Consider the following 23,551-nt stretch of genomic DNA (forward strand, 5'->3'; position numbering starts at 1 on the left):
AGCCTGACCGTCGGATACGGTAGTTTACTTGTTCCCGTATCAGCACACATGGTTACGTATAACTAAACAGTAAATTTATTTTTATTAATTAAAAAAATAAGAAAAATCAAAGTTTCACGGTCCTCCATTTTGAAGCAGTCTCCCTTCAAATTAACTCAATTCACACGTACTCGTTGGAAAATCAAAATCAAAGCTCAGACTCTTGTCGTCGTCGATCCATTCAAAGTTCCTCGATCATGATGCTTATAAATTCCATACCACTTAACACATTGCACAACCAATTACTTCAGTATTAATTAGTTGAAGCGGAATTAACTACACAAATAATCCCACATCGATCAATTCATTCCACTAAAATCAATCCATTAATTCCTCTGTTTTATTGATTTGCCATGGCCGCGTCTTCCGTGCGCCGCGCTGTCGTCCCCTTCAGCGCCACCGCCTCGCGGGTCCTGGCCAGGAAATCAGTCGGCGCATTCGTGGCGGCGACGCGGAAGACGACGAAGGCGCCGGAATGCACGCCGGGCGTAGAGGTGTTCCTGAGCCACCGCGGGGTCGACACCAAGAGCTCCGTGGCGGGGCTGCTGTACGACCGGCTGGTGCAGATGAACGTCCGGCCGTTCCTAGACAACCGGTCGATGGAGCCCGGCGACAAGCTGTACGAGTGCATCGACGAGGGAATCCGGCAGAGCAAGGTCGGGGTGGTCATCTTCTCCCGGCGCTACTGCGACTCCGTGTTCTGCCTCCACGAGCTGGCGATGATGGTGGAGGCCAACAAGAAGCTCATCCCCGTCTTCTGCGACGTCAAGCCGTCGGATCTCGTCGTGCTCGGCGACCCCGCCGAGCATTCGCCGGAGGATCTCAAACGCTACGACAGGGCGATCGCGGAAGCCAGGCGCACCGTCGGCTTGAACTTCGACTCCAAGAACGGGTAAGCTTTAATTAATTTTCGATCGGTAATTGAAAAATTCCCTTATAATTTACTAATTAATCAACTCGAGTAATTAATTCTAATTTTCGGTGTCGATTTAATCGAACAGGAATTGGTCGGAGTTGGTGTCGAGGACGGCCAACATCGTGCTCAAGTGCTTGGAAGAGGAAAAGTCACGAAGACGTTCGAGACACTGAAGACGTACGGCACGTGCATGCAATTTATCGAATGCATGCATTCAGATTGAGTGATTTAATTGCTGATGATTCTTTGTAATAAAACATTAACAATTTTTGGTAAATAAATTATAGATAAATCAGAGAAAAATTACTAAATATAACTTTAATTTAATTTGTATGTAGTTTCTATCTGTAAAAAATTTTATTTCCACTCCTTAGCGTATAAAATTTCATTTACTTTAACTCTCCTTCATACAAATATTATTATCTAATTATCCTTCATATTTTTTAATAAAAGAAATCTAAAAATAAATATAATTCTTTTTAAATTCAGTATTTTATACTAGAATCAAATATATTTTTTTTTTTATCAAATTGACATAATTCCTCCTAAAAAAGTTGGGATCAATTCAAATGGCATAGGCTGAGCAAAGAGGAAGTAGTGGGAAAATATATTTTTCCTAAATAAAATGTTTTATCATTATCATTATTATTAAAGTTTGATGTATAGAAAGAATACTATATATATTCAACAGAAAGAAGAGATTTACATAGCGGTGCTATCAGCGATTAAGGATGTTAACCACTTAATTAACTTAGGAAAAGGTTACTTATGCCAAACAAATTGGAGCCGAGAAGACGGAAGTGGGAGTAAGTAGCATACGTATTGAAAACACAGAAAATGAATACTTGCAGTCCTTATATAAGACATATTAATTAGTCACCTAATTAAGTGGACATAATTATCATAACGACCAATTAAGATGGTCTAATTAGGCCATCTCATCTCGACTCGACTAGACTAGATGCGTTGACAAATTCAACAGAGAGGTATCTGAAAGGTCAAATCACACTAATTAATTAAGCTAGTCGCCGGCCGGCGGCCGGTAACCACGTGTTCAATATATTATACCGGTCGTAAAGCATAATCAGATTCTGTATCGTAAATTGTTAATCGTAAAGTTGATCGGATAAGGGGATCTGCAATTGAAGATTTATAATATATAATTTATATTATAAATTTTTTAATATAAATCCTTCTTCTATTATATAGAGGAGGTTTATAGATTTTTTTATAAATCTATATCAAACTCTTAAGATCAGGTTATAAAAAAATAGTGAAAAGAGGATAGAGAAAGAATTTTAAAAAAGTGAAGTTTTTAAAAAAAAAAATTATGATAATAAAATATGATTTTTAATAGAATTAAAGTTATTAAATTTTGATGTGATAATTATGTGACAGAATCTTGCACGGCTGACGGAGATACTTCTGCTGCCCACGTTTAGAATGAGCAGTTATAGTAGATCCAAATTGGATCGAGTCCATTTCTACGAATGCACCATAAGTTTGACTAATATTTCCAATTTGATCTTTGTCCGTTGACCCTGGTATCCCAAGCAAGCCGCCTCTTTCATTCCGTACAAGCTGCCTCTTTCATTCCGTACTTCCACAAGTCTGACAGAAATGCGTATTTGCTTTAATTAATTGATGCCCAACAATTAATCAATCTGCTACACTCTTTTATAACTTAACATGAGACAGGGAACACTTCCATTGCTATTGATACGGCAAATAAGATGAGTATTTGAGTCAAGTCAAAATTAAGGAGATCGACTGAGATGATAATTAAAGTCAACGAGGTATCAATACTCGAGGTCAGGGCAGACGATTGTCCCGACCGAAAGATCATCCGATCGAACCCTTGGGGTGGACGGACCCCTAGCTCCTCGGTATTGATGAAACTCTAAGTCAAGTCAGTACCATCCAGAGTCAAGTCCTCTTCATCACTCAGGGATAATACGGTTAACTATTTCAACCTAGTAATCTAGCCGATCAGACCTATGGTTCGACCGAACAAACTGGACACTTAGTCCGATCGAACTCTAGTGCCAAACGGAGAGGTTGAGCAAAGGATGAGCTCCGACAACATTCCTCAAATCTGACCTGGTTGCTCTTGCAAGCAACAGCCGATCGGACTATAGAGGGACTCGGTCTGTTTACCAACTAAGCATATTAATGACTCATCAACCCAACGACCTTACATTTATTTTTGACATTTTATGTCACAGATGACAAAGAATAGTTCATATGCAAGTTGTATACTAGAAGCTTCCACCCTGCCAAACGTAGAGATTATGGGTCTACTTTGGAAAAGGTGTTGGAGCATCTTTATAGTCTATCATATTTTGGAAACGCTTTGAGATTCGTGCACAAACATATAGTAACACTATAAAAGGGAATCTCAATCTACAGGTGCACGTACGCAAGCCTACACGATTTAATGCATCCATAAATGTTGGAGCAATCTGGATACTTTAAGTTTTGATGTTTGGGCAAATTGTTAAGTTAAGTTTATTGTTGTATTTGATATGTGCTTGTAAATATGCAGGATGCAGATACAACAAGGAAAAGTCTAAGTAGAGTCTTGGCGTTATAAGTTCAAGAATGTAGTCTTGGCAACATAAGTCCAAGTGTGACTTGACAAAGGATGAAGTCCCGGAGGTGGGGAGTCTCTTGGCAATGGAAGACCCGACAACAAATGACAAGGCAGAAGGAAGCTCTTGAAAGTAAAGTGTGAAGGATGGGGAAACATATGAGAGAAGAAAGTCTGATGGAGGAAGCTAGAAGGAAAGGTCGAGGCTGTACGGGCAAGGACGAGTGCATGAGAGATTTTCTCAGGGTAAAATCTTAGGCTAGGGTTTTACCAGTCTACTACAAATGGACCAATGGAGTGCAATTGTAAAATACCGAAAATGGATGAAATACCTTAACGGAATTTTTCAGAAATTTTAGAATTTTTTTGAGAATTTTTCGGAGACCGTATGGTGTAGGTTACGAGGATAAATATTGGAGCTAGTGGAAAGTCAGTTTAGGCTACCCCATTTAAGTGAGAAAAAGTTTGATTTTTATTTTTCTTTTCATTTTTCTTTTTCTTCTCACGTCGCCGAACCCATGCCCAACTCCTTTCTTCTCTTCTCCTTCTTCCTCCCCGAGTCGATCCCCTTCCTCTTCCTCTTCTTCCCTTCTCTCGCGCCGTCTTCTCCTCCTCTTCATCTTCCCCAACCGGCGCCGCTTCGCGCTTCCTCTCCCATGCGAACAAAGCCTCGGCAAAGGAGGAAACCGGCCATATCTCCTCCCCCTTCCCTTTTTCTCTTGCCTCTGCACAAAGCCACTGATCGCTCTCGCGTCGCCCCTGGTCGCCACAGCCGACGCCGCTCCGATCTCCGACGCCACTTACCACCGGGTGCCACTCCGATTAGTGCTACCATCTTCGCCAACCGATTGTTGATGCCGACACCACCACACCCTCTGCCCTAGCCTCTCCGCAGTTCGCCGCCCACTTCTCCCTATGTCGCTGTCGATTGGTGCCACACGACGCGTCGCCGGTGTCAAACGATGGTTGGCCTCGTGCCCTAACCATCCACCTTCTACCCGACACCGCCTCCTCTTCTCTTCCATAGCCCGATCTTGCTAGCACCGGTTGCTGATAACCAGGTTCTACCGAGCCACCCCCTGGTCAGATGTGGAGCTTTCGTCTGTATTTCCCCAACCAGCACTGTTTCCGGCCAACAACACGGTTTCGGCCAAATTCGATGATCGACTGTGGGTAAGTTGTTAGTTTAAGGGTTGTGGACTAAGAATTTGAGATTTATTCTCAGATGTGGGTCCTTTAGTATTTATTCAGTAGTGATTCGGCCATATGATCTGTAGACAGGATTTCGGTTTCACCTTGCTCTTACCACAATTGTCTGACAACAAGAATCTCCGACTGTGAGGCAATAGAGGTGTCTTAGAATTTAGGTGAGTTTTGGGTTGGTTCATATATTAATCTAATCAAATTTGATTGTAGATTGTTGGGGATACCTAATCCAATGTAGTTGTGAAATGGGTTAAGTTAAACCTAATTGGATTTGGATTAATGGCTAGCTAATTAATGCATAAGGGAATTAGCTAAATCCGTATATGTTTGATATTACAGGACTTTGATTCGAGATGACATCTCAACGTGGGATCTATTTCGGATACAATCTCCATTTTGAGGCGGGTACCTTGACTTATCTCTTTTGATAATGTCATGTTGATATGCGTAGTAGGTTATAGTCTCTAGTAATAATTATATATGTTTATCTTTATTTTGGTATGTCACTACATGATACTTGTTGCATGCTTTTATCTGTTCTGCATTTATGTTTTATACCCTCTTGTTTATTGCCATGATTATTTATGCTCATAGAGGTAGTGACATACCATGCCTTATGATACACAAGACTAGACATTTACCATATCTGACACGTGTACCTCGATCTGTTTATTTGATCTATTTATTTTTTATACATATTTTATGGAGGTAGACATGGTCAGGATTTTTATGCTTAGTGTCATGCACAATCTCGCATGATTGCATGCTGAGCGATTGTCGGCTCCATTATTGTTGAGCACATCGTCATTTATATGGATCTGCACACACAACCACTAATGAGTTAGTGGTTTTTATTCAGGCAGGGTGTGTTGCAGCAGGTTGCTCTGTTAGGCTCGGCTGGTCCGTTCATGGGTAGTGGTTACACAGCGTGGTAGCCGACAAGGATCCCTCCTCTGGATTATCTCAGGGAGATGAGAGCATTGAGCTTCGCGACTTATGATTTGGGGTATGAGGATAGGTGTACTCCGACAGCATCTTGTCCACTCGGTCACTCATCAGGAGCAATGATGGCAAAGTGCACAGTTGTCATAGCCCTACCCACTCGGTCTCACCGTCGTGTGTGAGATGACTGACTGACATCAGGGGTGACCAGGACATGTCATTTGCATCATATGCATGATTGCATTTATTGCTTGTGTTTGTTGTACTTTGTTTACTGTATATTTGGTGGATGCATATGATTGACATGTATACATGAGACATGAGATATCTGGTCTGACGACCTTTATGTCAGGATAGGAGGCCCTGATAAGTACAGTTTTCTTTAGCCTTTTTTTTAATTTTGCATTTCCAGCTTTTGTCCAGGAAACTGTACTCTATGATTATTACTATTAGTTATAGTTTATTATTCATGTCAGATTGATATCCGCTGAGTGTTGGACTCACCCGTTGATTATATCTATTTCAGGTTGAGGCAGTTAGGAGATTCCAGTCGCTAGTCTCCACTTTGTGTCGCGGCGATTTTCTGCTTACGGACTTGGTTCCTTGTTTTTGTGTTGATTTACTTGTTATGTATTTTTCTATATACTTGTGATACGTGATTGTACTCGACGATTTTTATCGAGTTTTGGTCTACTGCACTTATTTTTTCGTTGTGTTGGTTTCTCTGTTGTGGTTTTAAGTTTTCCGTCGTTGTAGTGGAGTAGGTTTTAGTTAATATAAACCACATGGTTGTGCCAACTAGAGGCTGAAATACATAAACTGCGTGGTTTGCTTGTTTACTTTTATTGTTATTGTTCCGACCGTGTTGGTCGAGGTATATGTGGCCTTGAGGACATGTAGTATGGTTTCATATTGTCACCCGTATAGGGAAGATGCTGTCGAAATTTCTTCTGGCAGAGATTACTTGGGGCGTGATAATATTTTTAATATCAAAGTGGGTTTATGTGTTCTGTTTTTCGTGTTTTATATTTTCAAGATAATCTGATACCAATATTTTTGGTATTAGTGCAGGTTTACAATGCATGTTTGTCCTGTTCTAGATTTTCGAGATAATCTGATACCAATATTTTTGGTATCAGAGCAGGTTTCCGATACCTGTTTTTTGTGTTTTGGATTTTTGAGTTAATCTGATATTAATTTATTATTTAGTATCAGAGCCCATGTTATTCGAGTAATCTGGGTATTTTCGGATTTGTACGGATTTTCGTCGATTTCCTTGTTTCGGAGTTCCGAGGTCATAAATGGGGATTGGACAGCGATGGAACATCTCCAAACGGTAAATAGGTAAAATGTTAATTTTTATAATTTTGATGCTTGTAGCAATATCTGGGATATAATTTAACAGATATGACGAGATCTACACGTGTTCCCGCTCCAAGACGTGGTGCAGGACGTCCACGCAAGAGGACATTGGAATCCCTAGCGACGGAGTCGTCAGAGATGTCTGCTGGGGTCGAGCCTGTCGGTCAAGAACAGACTCCACATGGTACTGCAGGCACGTCGGACTCTCAGACTCCGATGGTTTCAAAGATACCTACCTCAACTGTACCCGCCGTACCCACTCCCACGGTATGATATAAATCTAGAATAATGGACCATGCATTCATTTGGGTATGTTTGGTACGGGTTTGTACCAGTACTATTCCATAAGGATAACCGGTTGGACTTCCTAAAATATCTTTTTCTTCTTGTATTTGATTCCTTCATTCATTCCTTTGCTTTCCCTACCCTTTCTTACCTCCTCAACAACACACTTACATGAGTTATGTGATTCCTCTTCCTTTTCCTAGTCCTCCTCCTCCTACGTCTAGGGTTGGTGATTAGTACAATCACTAAAAATTCAGTGGCTTCCTCCACTTAGAGTTGTGCTAGGGACCAATACTATCACCCCGGACACTTGAAATGTCTCATTCTGACAGTGGATTGAAAATTTATCTTGGTTATGAACAAATGAAATGCATTGTACCAGATCCTTACCAAGTTAAGCTTCGGCCCTGATATTTAAATCACTGAGCATGGTAGGCCAGAGACTGGACGAATTCATGCGGTTACCAGAAAGATACACAGCGGGCCGACGAATCCGTTTTCTACAGTATGATTTTACTTTATGCATTATCCGTTGATATGATGATAGATACTGGTAGCTTGCATTCCTTTATTTCCCGTGCCTTCATGAGGGACATAGGTATACTACCTACTCTTAGATCACAGCGACTGACCGTCTCCCTACCGTCCGGTGATACATTGGACGTCACTCAGGAGGTCAGAGGTTGCCCGTTATACTTTGGTAGCATGATACTCATGGTTGATTTATTAGTGTTGGAAATGGTCGAGTTCGACATTATCTTTGGCATGGATTGACTATCTGCATATCATGTCATAGTTGATTGCCAGACGAGGGTGGTCACCTTCCGACCTCCGAACCAACCCTTGTGGGATTTCACTGGCATCAAGGATGACGGCATATCAATCATTTCTACGATTCAGGCTCAAAAGCTGTTGTCGCATGGCTGTCAGAGATTTCTTTTGTCTTTGATTAACACTGACGACAGCAGTAGTTCCCATCTCTCAGACGTTCCAGTGGTTCGAGAGTATCTGGATGTATTTCTAAATGAGTTACTAGGCTTGCCTCCCAGAAGACAAGTGGAATTTGCTATTGAGCTTATTCCGGGGACTGTGCCAGCAACAAAAGCTCCTTATCGTATGACACCGAAAGAGTTGGACGAGCTAAAGGTCCAACTCTAGGAGTTATTAGACATGGGATTTTTTCGCCCTAATGTTTCTCCATGGGGTTCTCCGATATTATTATTTGTCAAGAAAAAGGATGATACTATGAGGTTGTGCATCGATTACAGATAGCTGAATGCAGTGACCGTCAAGAATAAGTACCCCTTACCACGGATCGAGGATTTGTTTGATCAGCTCAGAGGTACATCAGTATATTCTAAGATTGATCTACGGTCCGGATATCATCAGCTGAGAGTTAAAGAATCTGATATTCAGAAGACATCATTCCGTACTAGATACTGACATTATAAATTTTTGGTAATGTCATTTAGGCTTACCAATGCTTCAGCGGTGTTTAAGGATTTGATGAACCACATTTTTCTGGAGTGTCTAGATCAGTTCGTTGTCGTTTTCATCAAAGACATTTTGATCTACTCTCGTTCCGAGGAGGAACACGCACAGCATCTTCGCATAGTCTTGGAGATTCTTCGACGACATCGTCTATACGCGAAGTTCAGCAAGTATGTTTTTTGGATATCCTCAATTGATTTTCTGGGGCACATGGTTTCTAGTCGAGGTATTTTAGTAGACCCTCAGAAGATCGAGGCTGTCACCAGTTGGGAGCAGCCGAAATCAGTTTAGGAGATCCGTAGTTTCTTGGGATTGGCCGGATATTACAGACATTTTGTCGAGGGTTTCTCGCGTATTGCTATGCCGCTGACGCACCTGACTAGTTAAGGCGTGAAGTTCACTTGGTCAGAAGCATGCGAGACTAGCTTCCAGGAGCTGAAACGGAGATTAGTGTCGGCACCAGTTTTGGTTTTACCTTCTGGAGAGGACGGATTCGTACTCTGCACCGACGCTTCTCTACAAGGTTTGGGCGTTGTTTTGATGCAGCACGACAAGGTAGTCTCCTATGCTTATCGTCAGTTAAAGGAGCATGAGAAAAACTACCCAGTACATGATTTGGAACTGGCCACTATTATCTTTGCTTTGAAGATTTGGTGACATCATTTGTATGGTATTACATTTGAGATTCTCATTGATCATAAGAGTCTCAAATACTTTTTTACTCAGAAGGAACTTAATCTCTGACAAAGAAGATGAATAGAGTTCCTGAAGGATTACGACTGTACTGTTAGCTACCATCCAGGGAAAGCTAATGTGGTTGTCGATGTACTTAACCGGAAGTCCAGAGGGACTTTCGCTTGCCACCGAGTTGTGGTCACAGACTTAATGCAGGGTTTCTCTGAGTTGGGCCTTGAGGAGCAGGGAAGGACAGAGTAGGGTATTCTGATTATCATGGTTGCTCAGTCGTCGATCAGGACGAGGATCCTAGAGGCCCAGGCCGGTGATCTGTACTTACAGTCCATTGGCAGCCAGATAGCTTCCAGGCAGCAGACAGAGTCACTACAAGAAAACAGGGCTTTAGAAATGGATTTTTAAAACAAAAATAAAATCTGTTTTAGATTTATATAAATCAGAGACAGATTTAATACGGAATTATTAATTCGTTTCATTTTAGTAAATTATATATTTTTTTAAAAAAATTAAGACAGAATTTAAAATAAATTTGAAACGAAATTACATATAAATTTTTATAAACAAAAATAAATATGAATTATAAACAAAATTTGAGACTGTATCATTTCTGTGACAAATATTGTTTATAAATTAATTAAAAGTTAAAACGGAAATAAAATCTGTTTCAGATTTATATAAATCAGAGACAGATTTAATACAGAATTATTAATCCGTTTCATTTTAGTAAATTATATATTTAAAAAAAATTAAGACAGAAGTTAAAACAAATTTGAAACGAACATATAAATTTTTATAAACAAAAATAAATATGAATTATAAACAGAAGACTGTATAATTTCTGTGACAAATTTCGTTTATAAATTAATTAAAAGTTAAAACGAAAATAAAATCTATTTCAAATTTATATAAATCAGATACAGATTTGTTACATAATAATTAATTTGTTTAACTTTAATGAAATATAATATTTGAAAAGAAATTTAAAACAAATTTTGATACGAAGCTATGTACAAATTTTATTAAAAAAATAAATATGGATTATAAACGGAATTTGTGATCGTTTAAATATTTTTAAAACGAAAATAGAATTTGTTTTATATTTATATAAATCAGAGACATGGAATTGTAAATATATTCACTTTGATAAAATATAATATATGAAAAAACTTTAAGAAAGAATTTAAATCAAATTTAATATGAAATTATATATAACTTTTTATAAAGGAAAATAAATATGAATTAGGTTTTCTAACCCTTTCTCCTCGTCTTAATTTGGCTTTGGCTTTATCAGAGTAGGTACAAATTCTTTTTCCCCCGCCTCTGATTTTATTTTTCTCGTGCTTGGTGGCTATCTTATACTGCTGCAAAGGTTGCTCGTAGCTGCGAGGTCGACCGTAGTTGTGAGGGCGATCGTAACCACTTAAGGTTGTCTACAGTTGCTTCTCAAGGCCGCAAGGTTCGCGACCTTTTCAATTAGCCCCCTCATGCGACCGTGAGGTCGTCCACCCTACAGTCCTTGAATTCTTATTATTTTTATTGATTTTTACTAATAATTGTGCACTTTTATTGTAAAATACGACAATAAAAAAATAATAATAATAATTAAATAATAAGATTTAATTGGGAAATAATCTTAACGGAATTTTTAGACATTTTTAGGAATTTTTCAGAGCTCGTAAGATGTAATTGGAGGGGACATATTTGCACTTGAGAAAAATCTATTTGGAATACCCAATTTAAGTAGGAGTTGATAAAAGAAATTACTTAGGTTTTAATTAAAATAAACCTAGTTATCTAATTTAATTAATGGTTATAATTCCTCACCGTGCCCTATTCCACCCTAATCGTCGAATCCTTCCTCACCTTATCTCGTCGCCGCCCCGATTCTTCCTCCTCTCTCACGCCGTTTACTCTCTACTCTTCTTCTTCTCCTCATCTTCTCCAACTGGCGCCCCTTTCTCTTCTTCCGCGTCATCTTCCCTCCTCTGCCGTCGTCTCCTCGTCGCGCAGGTCCTCACCACGCCGATTGTCACGAGAGCACCGCCGGCAGCAGTCCTTCTCTCCGCGAGCCTCACCAACACCAAGCTCTCTGGGCTATCAGGCGGCCCGATCCTCTTCTACTTTTCCCCTTGAGTCTCTGCCCTAGATGCAGCTGGCGTCATCGCATCCGACCACAGTACCTGCAATTTTGGGCGGCTAGCGTCGCCGCCATCTCTTTCATCGGCTGCCACTTCTTCCTCTTCCATCTGCCACCGTCGGAGAGCTGAGTACACAGGAGAGTAGGGTTGTTCTTTCGCGTATCAGCAGTTGCGAGGGGTTACCACGCGTTGCCCCCTTCAATTGTGTCGTGGCCATCCGGTCAGCCACAAGGAGGTATGAGATGTTGTCATCTCTATTCCTCTTCCCTGTTTGACAGCCGTCACAACTTATCAACGGATTGGCATCTTCTGGATTGCAGATCCATTGCTGCGGTGACCCCATTTGTGCTTGGATTTGTGCCACTGTCGTGTATCGGTGAATTCTGAGGCGGTGAGGGTTGTTGGACAGATTTACCATCGTCAGAAGAGCCACAAACTGCTGATAAGGGTAGTAATCTGAACCTGATCAGATTTATTAGGTTGTTTCTTTTATCATGTTGGATGTGTGTTATGTTTCTTATTGAATGCTTATATCAAACTTGATCTCCCTTAATTAGAATGCACACACTTGGCTTTAATTGTTTCATGCACCCAACTTGTTTGATAAAATATTCCGTAGTTAGGTTCTAATTTTTGCATGTCATGTGTTCATTTCACGTTCGGTGAAATGTCTCTTTCAATAGTTAGGTTCTATCTGATGCATCTTAGTTTACTTAACTCTTGCTTTGTATTGCTCTTTCAATTGTTAAGTTTTATGTCTTCATTTAAATTCAATTAGGTTAAGTTAGATTAGGTTTCTTTAATGCTCTAGGTTTTGTTCCATGCTTAGTTTCATTAATTACTTCATGTTGACTATTATTTTCTGCAATTGTATTTTATTCATTAGGTTTGATTTCATAGTTGCTTTGCTATTTCAAATCTTAGTCTTAGAATCCAAAATTTTCTATTATCTTGTATTTGATTTTGTTTTATGTACTTAGAGATTCTAAGTTTAAGATTCAAATTTGAAGAAAATCCTACTTAAGTATTTGTTCACACTGACCTAATTTTTATGGTTTTGTGATGCCTATTGTTTCAGAGCCAAAAGAGTCTTCATGACTTGTTAATTCTTTAGCATTGACAACTATGGACTAATTAGTGGGTGATCATTGATATTGATTATGACTTTTGTATAATTTTAATTTATTTGTATTAAAAATTCTGATATTGTAAGACTTGTTTCATATTTTGATTTGTTAGATTTTCTCAACAAAATTGGTTGGTTCATTAATCTGTACAAGAGAAGCAATTTATCTCATGGAATTCGAAGACAGGGAGGGCAAAAAGAAGAAAATGAAGGCATGCATGTTATTAGCTCGAGGATAGAGGAACAAATTATTGAAAGAGAAAAAAAACTTATTATTATAGAGGGAAGAAAATCTCAAGGAGATGATTTGGAAATGATTCAAGAAATGGAATATACAAATCATTTATATCTAGGAAAATTTGATCTTTATAGTTTGATTATTGGTCAAATTTGTTTGGATAATGTAAATATTTATTTATTTTAATGTTAATTGTATAATACATTTGGAATTAGAAGTTATTTCTTTTTAATAATTTTAATTTATTTGAAATGAAGAATTATTTAAATATATTGATGAAAAATATAAAAATGTAATATAATAATATTTAGTGATAAATTTAAAAATAAAATTATATACAGATTTATAAATAGAATTGTAAACAGATTTATAAACAGGATTAATAACAGATTTAAAATAAAATTAGAGACAGAATTTACATTTGAAATTAATTTTATTTTGTTAACTTGAAACATATTTATAAACAGTTTTTTCATCCGTTTCAAAAATTAGAGACAGAATATTTCCGTTTCAAAATTAGCTACGGGGCTTTCACTAACGGATTTTTGAGACGGAATATTCCGTCTCAAACTTTCTTTAGAGACGGAAAAATGATTTTCAAAGACAGATTTTTTCGTCTCTAAAGCCCTGTTTTCTTGTAGTGAGTTCACCGGAGATGACGTGGGTATTATATATTTCCGAGGCCGGTTATGCGTACCTTGATCTCACCCGGTCTTGCAGGAGCTACTTCAGGAGGCTCATTGCTCTCGATTTGCTATCCACACAGGTGGAACTCGCATGTACCGAGATTTGAGACGTTCCTATTGGTGGAATGACATTGATCCTGTCCAAACGCTAAGTAGACGGATGCTGGGGACGTGGCGCTCTCCTATATCTCCAACCCGCTGCACCAATCTCCGGCGAACCTGCAAGGAAGTCGGGCCGGGAAGGGGTTCCCGGTGACGACCCTTTGACGCTCAAGTCAGGCAAGAGGAAAATGCGGAGGTGGTTTCGAATATCAGAGAATGCGTACCTCCGGCGAAGTATGAGGACCCTTATATAGAGCTGTGAGGAGGCTTATGCACACATACCGAGGCATACACGTGTCCTCTTACCATACCTCAGTATGGGCTTGCCAGAGGAGCTTGCCTGACACCATACCGCTACAGTCCGAGCACCTCTCTGATGGGACAGTAGAACCTTTCGTCATAGGATTCTGTGTATGGCTTGGTCTTCAAACATGCTTGTTGTCAGAGAATGTTCCTTTGTCCTTTTGTCTCTTCTCCTCCCACGCCGAGTGCCTAGCCGCTCGACAGCCCCATCATGTCCGACCGGACACAGGTACTGGTCTGCTCAGGAGATTCCTGGTTGTGTGCTCAGCTAAGGCAGCTCACGGCATTGCTGCCTTATGCCTCGGCCGAGCGGACCACCCGCTCGGCCTGACAACCTTGTTCACCATGAGCGTCGGAAACCCGACTCCCCGCTGGGTTGTCTTTGATTATGTTCTGACCCGTTCGGCCGGTTGACCCAACCCTTACCCGATCGGCCGAACCTCATCTTGCCCTTGCACTTTTGACCTCTACGTGTCATTGACTTCCCTCAAAGGGGGTCCCCCGTCCTTACTGCCGGATCAGGCATGAAGAAAGACATCGCAAAATTCGTAGCTAGATGTCTAGTCTGTCAATAGGTGAAGGCTAAGCACCAGAGACCTGCCGGATTACTACAGAGGATTCCTATTCCTGAGTGAAAATGAGAGCACATTACCATGGATTTTGTGGTGAGATTGCCTAGGACATGACGAGGCCATGACGCGATTTGGGTAATCGTTGATCGATTAACTAAATTCGTACACTTCTTAGCGATCCGGAAGACCGATTCTCTGGATTGATTGGAAGAACTGTATTGTTGGGAGATCATCATATTGCATGGTGTTCCATTGAGTATTATATCAGATAGAGACCCACGATTCACGTCCCGGTTCTGGCAGAGTTTGCAGCAGGCATTGAACACTCAGCTCTGTTTCAGTATGGCTTTCCATTCACAGACAGATGGACAGTTAGAGCAGACCATTCAGACTCTAGAGGACTTGCTGAGGTCTTGTGTTATGGATTTTGGAGGCAGTTGGGACTTGGAAGGACCACTTGCCATTGGTAGAATTTGCCTATAACAACAGCTATCATTCGGCTATCCAGATGGTACCGTTTGAAGCGTTGTATGATAGACCTTGTCGGACACCCATCCTCTGGGAGGAGGTTGGGGAGGCCCAGCTATTAGGACCTCAGAGAGCTCAACAGGAGGTAGAGTTGGTCCGCACTATTAGATGGAGGAGTCAGATGCGCAAGACCGCCAGAAGAGCTATGTTGATTGGAGACGTAGACCCCTGGAGTTCTCCATTGGCGACCATGTTTTTCTTAGAGTCTCACCCACAAAGGGGTTGAAGAGATTTGACCTCCGAGGTAAGCTAGCTCCATGATATATTGGGCCTTTCCAAATCTTGGAGAGGATTGGAGCAGTAGCTTATCGTCTGGCGCTACCACCGGCTCTGGCAGGCATTCATGATGTGTTCCATGTGTCTGTGCTGAGGAGATATATAGCCGACCCAGAACATATACTATTAGATATACTAGTTCCCGTTCAGCCTGACGTTATCTACGAGGAGGTTCCAATACGGATTCTGAACCAAAAAGAGCGTCAGCTGCGGAATAAGACTATTCGATTGGTTAAAGTCGGATGGTAGCAGCATTCTGACGAGGAGGATACATGGAAGCTCGAGGATACGATCCGAGCTCGATACCTCCATCTTTTCACTTGAGGTATGCGGGTTAATTTTCGTTCAGCATTTATACTATCTATTTATTGCTAGTATTTGCTGATGGTAGATAACGAAATTTGGAAATCAAATTTTTATTAGTGTGTGAGAATGTAAAATATCGAAAATGGACAAAATATCTTAACGAAATTTTTAGAAATTTTCTGAAAATTTTTCGGAGGCCATATGGTGTAGGTTACGGGGATAAATATTGGGGTTAGGGGAAAGTCTATTTAGGATACCCCATTTAAACGAGAAAAAGTTTGATTTTTGTTTTTGTTTTTCTTCTCCCGTTGCCGAACCCTTGCCCGACTCCTCCTCTCTTCTATTCTCCTTCTTCCTCCCCAAGCCGATCCCCTTCCTCTTCCTCTTCTTCCCTTCTCTCGCGCTGTCTTCTCCTCCTCTTCATCTTCCCCAACCGGCGCTGCTTCGTGCTTCCTCTCCCACGCGAACAAAGCCTCGGCAAAGGAGGAAACCAGGCAGATCTCCTCCCCCTTCCCACTTCCTCTTGCCTCTGCACAAAGTCACCGATCGCCTCTCGCGTCGCCCCCGGTCGCCACAGCCGACGTCGCTCCGATCTTTGATGCCACTGACCGCCAGGCGCCACTCTGATTAGTGCTACCATCTTCGCCAACCGATTGTTGATGCCGACACCGCCTCACCCTCTGCCCTAGCCTCTCCGCAGTCCGCCTTCCACTTCTCCCTATGTCGCCGCTGATTGGTGCCACCCAACATGTCATCGGCGACAAACGACGACTGGCCTCGTGCCCTAGCCATCCATCTTTTACCTAATACCGCCTCCTCTTCTCTTCCACAACCCGATCTTGCCAGCACCGGTTGCTGATAACCAGGTTCTGCTGAGCCATCCCCAGGTCAGATGTGGAGCTTCCGTCTGTATTTCCCCATCTAGCATTGTTTCTGGCCAACAACATGGTTTCGGCCAGATTCGATGATCGATTGTGGGTAAGTTGTTAGTTTAAGGGTTGTGGACTAAGAATTTGAGATTTATTCTCAGATGTGGGTGCTTTAGTATTTATTCATTACTGATTCGGCCATATGATCTATAGACAGGATTTCAGTTTCACCTTGCTCTAACCACAATTGTCTGACAATAAGAATCTCCGGCTGTGAGGCAATAGAGGTGTCTTAGAATTTGGGTGAGTTTTGGGTTGGTTCATATATTAATCTAATCAAATTTGATTGTAGATTGTTAGGGATACCTAATCCAATGTAGTTGTGAAATGGGTTAAGTTAAACCTAATTGGATTTGGATTAATGGTTAGCTAATTAATGCATAAGGGAATTAGCTAAATCCGTATATGTTTGATATTACAGGACTTTGATTCGAGACGGCGTCTCGACATGGGATCTATTTCGGATACGATATCCATTTTGAGGCGGGTACCTTGACTTATCTCTTTTGATAATGTCATGTTGATATGCGTAGTAGGTTATAGTCTCTAGTAATAATTATGTTTATCTTTGTTTTGGTATGTCACTACATGATACATGTTGCATGCTTTTATCTGTTCTGCATTTATGTTTTATACCCTCTTGTTTATTGTCATGATTATTTATGCTCATAGAGGTAGTGACATACCATGCCTTATGAAACACCGGACTAGACATTTACCATATCTGACACGTGTACCTAAATCTGTTTATTTGATCTATTTATTTTTTGTACATATTTTATGGAGGTAAATATGGTCAGGATTTTTATGCTTAGTGTCATGCACCATCTTGCATGATTGCATGCTAAGCAATTGTCGGCTCTATTATTGTTGAGCACATCGCCAGTTACATGGATCTGCACACACAACCACTAATGGGTTAGTGGTTTTTATTCAGGTAGGGTGTGTTGCAGCAGGTTGCTCTGTTAGGTTCGGTTGGTCCATTCATGGGTAGTGGTTACACAGCGTGGTAGCCGACAAGGATCCCTCCTCTAGATTATCTCAGGGAGATGAGAGCATTGAGCTCCGTCACTTATGATTTGGGGTAGGAGGATAGGTGTACTCCGACAGCATCCTGTCAACTCGGTCACTCATCAGGAGCAGTGATGGCAAAGTGCACAGTTGTCATAGCCCTACCCACTCGGTCTCACCGTCATGTGTGAGATGGTTGACTAGCGTCAGGGGTGACCAGGACATGTCATTTGCATCATATGCATGATTACATTTATTGCTTGTGTTTGCTGTACTTTGTTTGCTGCATATTTGGTGGATGCATATGATTGACATGCATACAGAAGACATGAGATATCTGGTCTGACGACCTTTATGTCAGGATAGGAGGCCTTGGTGAGTATAGTTTTCTTCAACTTTTTTTTTAGTTTTACATTTTCAACTTTTGTCTAGGAAATTGTACTCCATGATTATTACTATTAGTTATAGTTTATTATGCATGTCAGCTTGATATCCGCTGAGTGTTGGACTCATCCCATTGATCATATCTATTTCAGGTTGAGGCCGTCAGGAGATTCTAGTCGCTAGTCCCCACTTGGTGTCGCGACAATTTTCTGCTTACGGACTTGGTTCCTTGTTTTTGTGTTGATTTACTTGTTATGTATTTTTCTATATAATTATGATGTGTGATTCTACTCGAGGATTTTTATCAAGTTTTGGTCTACTACACTTATTTTTCCGTTGCATTGGTTTCTCTGTTGTGGTTTTAACTTTTCCGTCGTTGTAGTGGAGTAGGTTTTAGTTAATATAAACTGTGTGGTTGTGTCAGCTAGAGGCTGAAATATAAAAATTGCGTGGTTTGCTTGTTTACTTTTATTGTTATTGTTCCGGCCGTGTTGGCCGAGGTATATGTGGCTCTGAGTGTTGGGTCTTTCGGGCCGCGAAAATCGCTTTTCGCGTCGCGGAAACCCCGAATCACCCAAGGCCAACAGATCCGTGCAAGGAAAAATCGAACGAAAATACGAATACGAGTTTCAAAATCTTTAGATCTACTCCTAGATCTATGTGTTGAGAACTTTACCCTTGTTGCGTGCCCTTTCGCGTTCCCGCTCTTCCAAGGAGTTGCCGGATCTCAAGACCGTCAAGCGCCGGTCCTCTAGAAGTATCCACACGGACACGTAGGTGGAGAAACCTCACACAAAAGGTGTGCTAGCACCTTGGTGAGATTCGGCCAAGCAAAGAGGCGAGGGAGAGGGAGAGCTTGAGGAAGAAGAAAAGAGTAAATGAGGAGTTGAATCAAAAATTCATTTCCTTCCCCTCACTAAAGTGGCCGGCCACATTTGGTTATGTAACCCCCATTTTCACTTAATTACAATTAAGTGGAGGCCATTAAGAGGTGTCTTGTAACTCCCATGAGGTGGCACACCATGAAGATGTGGACCATTACCATTGGTCCACATCTTGCCACCTCACAATGATGTGGCAAATGAGTAACCTCCACTCATTTAATGTGGCCAACCCACATTAAATGCAATCGAGGCTTGTAACCTCCATGAGGTGGCAAAACAAGATGATGTGGAACAACACTATTGGTCCACATCTTGCCACCTCACTCATGATGTGGCAAAGAGTCAAGTCAAACTTGACTCTTCCTCTTCCTCTCTAGTCAAGTAAAACTTGACTCAATCTCTCTCATGGTTGATCTAATCTAACCATTTGATTCAAGCCAACTTAATATAATGAATCTAATTCATTAAATTAAATTGATCTAATGAGTCATAATCTAAATTAGACTTATTAAATACATGAATCAACTTAAGTCTAACTCAATTAGCCCAATTTGGATTACCCTTAATCCAATTTGATTCATCAAATGAATCTAATCCTCTTGGTTCATCATATGAACCAAATCTCCATCTAAATGTCCTAAGTGTGTGACCCTATAGGTTCTTGTAACGTTGGCAATGCCTTAAACCCATTTAGGAGCATAAGTAATGAGCGGTATCTAGCAACACATCATTACTACCCAAGTTACAAGAATGTCGAGATCCGACATCACCTTGTGACTACTAATTGTGACTCCTCACAATATATGTCATTGTCCTTCTATCCTAGACATCTAGATTGATCAATATGAGGCATAGACCGTGTCATCCTCTAATCAATCTAAATCTTGAACTCCAAGTAGACTCACTCGATCAAATGAGCTCAACATCTAATGTTGACTCATTTGGGCATGGCCATGCACTTCGTGGTCTAACTCTATCAAGAATATTGATGTCGCTCCCGTCATATGGGAGGGATAGATCCCATCTACATCACTCACATCCCTCTGCATAATTTGTTACATACCCAGTAATCGCCTTTATAGTCCACCCTGTTACGGGTGACATTTGACGAAACCAAAGTACATAACTCCTTATGTAGGGATCCATGGTGACTTCAGGTCTAAGAACTAATAGTCATACTAATAGCCACATGAGAAAGTATATGACACTCATATAATGATCCATGATACTTTCTCATGGCGGGTCATTCAGTATACATTCTCTAATGTATACCCATGTGTCAACTTGATATCTCTATATCCATGACTTGTGAGATCAAGTCATCGAGTTGACCTACATGCTAGTCTTATTGCATTAACATTGTCCCTGAATGTTAATACTCAACTAGGAATGATTAAGAGTAGTGTTCCCTATATCATCTCACTATCGGTTCAACTAATCGATTGATATAGGTGAGAACCATCTACTCAAGGACATTATTATACTTAGTTTATTTGGCACCAATACAAGTAAGTATAATAACCAAAATCCAAATGCCTTTATTAATATACAAGAATATGATACAATGAGTCCATACAATTATCAAATGATAGACTCTAGGGCTCTAACTAACACTGAGGGCATGTAGTATGGTTTCATATTGTCACCCATACAGGGAAGATTCTGTCGAAATTTCTTCTGGCAGGGACTACCTGGGGCATGACAGAAATTGGACCAGTCGACTGGGGCGGGGCATAGAATGTTTCTGTGTCCGACAGCTGCGAAAACCAGTCTACTGGTATTGTAGCAGTCAATTGGTACTGTAGTAGTCTGTTGGTCCTCTAGCCACCAGCTAGAGGGGGTTAATAGCCCTGAAAATGCAAACTCAAACCTTTCTTGATCTTATACCTTGATTAAAATAAACACTTGTATAAAAAGATCTTATACCTTGATTAAAATAAACACTTGTATAAAAAAATTAAGAAGTTAATTAATTAAAAGAAAGAGATAAGAAAAGATTTACTTGGTTTGCAATCAGGAGATAAAGTTCACTATGAAAGTTTCCTTTGGGCAAAGTAGCCTCTTACAACGTGGACAGCTCACACAGTAGTATACCAGAAAAAGAAATTGTTTACAAGTGTTGTGTTTCAATCACTGAAATTCAGGTTATATTTATAGTGTTGATCCAGACATCTAGAAGGGTTCCAGGCGCCTGGGGTGGATAAAATTTTATCCACGATGCAACGGATCGCGACAACATGGCGAGAGATAAGTTTTGTGGTCCAGGCGCTTGGACCCACTTCGGGCGCCCGGATTCGATCAAATTTCATCCACAGCCAAGGGCGCTCTCAACACCCAAAGTGGTTCGGGTGCCCGAACCAAAGTCAACAGCAAGTTGACTTTTCGTCCGGGCTTCTGTTCTGTCTCCACTTACTTCGGTGATTTCAGCCATCCAGAATAAGTTTCACCCGAACTCAAATTCCTGCCTTCTCGAGCAACCTTTCGCTCCGACTTCTCATCCCTCGGAACCGTCGCACCCTTCCTTCTCGTCCACCAGCGTACTTTTCTGCAGTGCTTCAGCCCTCGGATGCACCGAGCCCGTCGACTCTCTTCTGTGTCGTCCTTCTTGCTACCTGTGTCTTTTGCTCAACTTCTTGTGCTTCTGAGTTCCTACACACTTAAACACAAGACATCAAAAGACAATAGGAGCTAACTTGATTTGGTTGATCACATCAAAACCACCCCATGGTACTTACAATCTCCCCCTTTTTGATATGGATCAACTCAAGTTAAGTTAGGGTAAAAAAAAAAAAAAACATTAAATGAATATTCAAGTTTAAAACATTAGATACGCAATATTTGATAAAAATATACCTCCCCGTAAACTTAACTTCAAACTCTCCCACTTTAATCGCATTATAAATAGGAGTTTTGCTAAATTAAATTAAAATTAAAGTTTAAGGAATGTAAAAAAAAGTGATTAAGACTTGGAAAAATTTTTGAAATTTATTATCGAAATTCTATTTTTTTAATTAAAAAGTAATTTTTAACAAAAATTATTTTATTTTTTGAAAAAAATCCGAGAATTTTTATAAATGTTAAGTACACGTATCCAAAGTAGAAAATTTTTATGAGAAAATAAAATTAATTTAAGCATTAATAAATTATTTACTATAGAAGGATGAATTTTTCTTAAAAATACTTAAAAATATATTTAAGGTTTAAAAAAACTTGAGAAATTTTCTAGAGTGTAATAGAGTAATTTTATAAAAAAAATAAAGTTTTTAAAATTAAATGTTCGAGAATTTTTAATATTAAATATTAGTATTTAGATGAATAATTTATAGAAAATTAAATATTAATAAAAAAATTTTAAAAATATTTTGTTGGACAGAACATAATAAGATTTTATTGAAAAATAAAGTTTTTAAAAATAACTCTTGGAAATATTTTTAAGTTGAAAAACATAATTTAAAACAAAAATAATACAACTGTCACATAAAAATTTAAATTTTTTTTGTATAGATAGGAAATAAATTTTTTTTTTGGAAAAATGAATAATTAATTAATTTTGAACAAAAATTATATGAAAAAATTTATTTTAACACATTGGGCAATTAAAACACAAATATAAAATCAAATTGAAATTAGAAATATGCATAATTTAAATTAAGCATGATTTTGAAGTCCAATACAAGTTCCTTACTACTTTATTAATCAAGTATTTTCCAGGGATACCTCTCTAACGGTGATCTCTTGGTGTATCTCTCTAACGTGTCCTGCTTTTAAGAGCTAATCAACTTCAGCCCGAATGGTCCTATTTTGCTCGGTCGAAAAGTTCCTCTTCTTCTGCTTGATCGGCTGGAACTCAAGCAAGTGATGAAGTTTGTGCTCAGCTACCTCGGGCTTGACTCCCGATAGCTCTTGGGGGGACCAAGCGAAGACGTCCTTGTTGCGCACTAGACATTTGACCAGATCCGACTTGATTTCAGCCGATAGATCACTTGATATGTGAGTGATGCTTTCAGGGCCATCAGGATAAAGCTGGACCTCCTCCCAGGGAATGAATTCTTCCGCTAAGGTAACAACTCCTCTTGAATAATGTGAACTACAGGAGGGACTCGGTCAGTTTACCAACTAAATATATTAAGGGCCCCCAACTCAACGACCTCACATTCATTTTTGACATTTTGTGCTACGGATGGAAAAATATTCCATATGTAAGTTGTACACTAGAAGCTTCCACCTTGCCAAACGGAGAAATTGCTAGTCCATTTTGGAACATGTGTCAAAGTATTTTTATAGTTTGTCCTTTTGTAGAAACCTTTGAGATTCGTGTATAAACAAACAGTAACATTATAAAAGATGATTTCTATCTACCAGCACAAATATGCGAGACTATACAATTTAACGCATCAATAACCATTGTTTGTTCTATTATTTATTGCCTTGAGTTTGATCATTGACTTGAATGTCAGAATATTTACATCAGAGATTTTTTCCTAGCCCGATTACTGATATTCCTTTTGACACACAAAATCATATGGAGTCTAGGAGTCTATTTT

The 23,551-nt window shown here is 39.9% G+C and overlaps 1 protein-coding gene and 1 long non-coding RNA gene across 3 annotated transcripts; both read left to right on the top strand.

The window, feature by feature from the left end:
• Positions 1–392: 392 nt before the first annotated feature.
• Positions 393–1,128, top strand: LOC122028028 (TIR-only protein-like). The gene is made up of 2 exons (XM_042587053.1): positions 393–931; positions 1,041–1,128. Exons 1-2 carry the CDS (start codon positions 393–395, stop codon positions 1,126–1,128), a joined length of 627 nt encoding a protein of 208 aa, XP_042442987.1.
• Positions 1,129–11,368: 10,240 nt separating this feature from the next.
• Positions 11,369–13,032, top strand: LOC122027404. 2 transcript variants are annotated; one of them, XR_006124406.1, is made up of 3 exons: positions 11,369–11,897; positions 11,983–12,110; positions 12,902–13,032. It is a non-coding gene; the product is annotated as an uncharacterized LOC122027404 (long non-coding RNA). The 2 variants fall into 2 exon arrangements; XR_006124405.1 differs by having other exon boundaries at positions 11,983–13,032.
• The last annotated feature ends 10,519 nt before the right edge of the window (positions 13,033–23,551 follow it).

The sequence above is a fragment of the Zingiber officinale genome, chromosome 10A, assembly GCF_018446385.1.
Source record: "Zingiber officinale cultivar Zhangliang chromosome 10A, Zo_v1.1, whole genome shotgun sequence".
NCBI classification, from domain to species: Eukaryota; Viridiplantae; Streptophyta; class Magnoliopsida; order Zingiberales; family Zingiberaceae; genus Zingiber; species Zingiber officinale.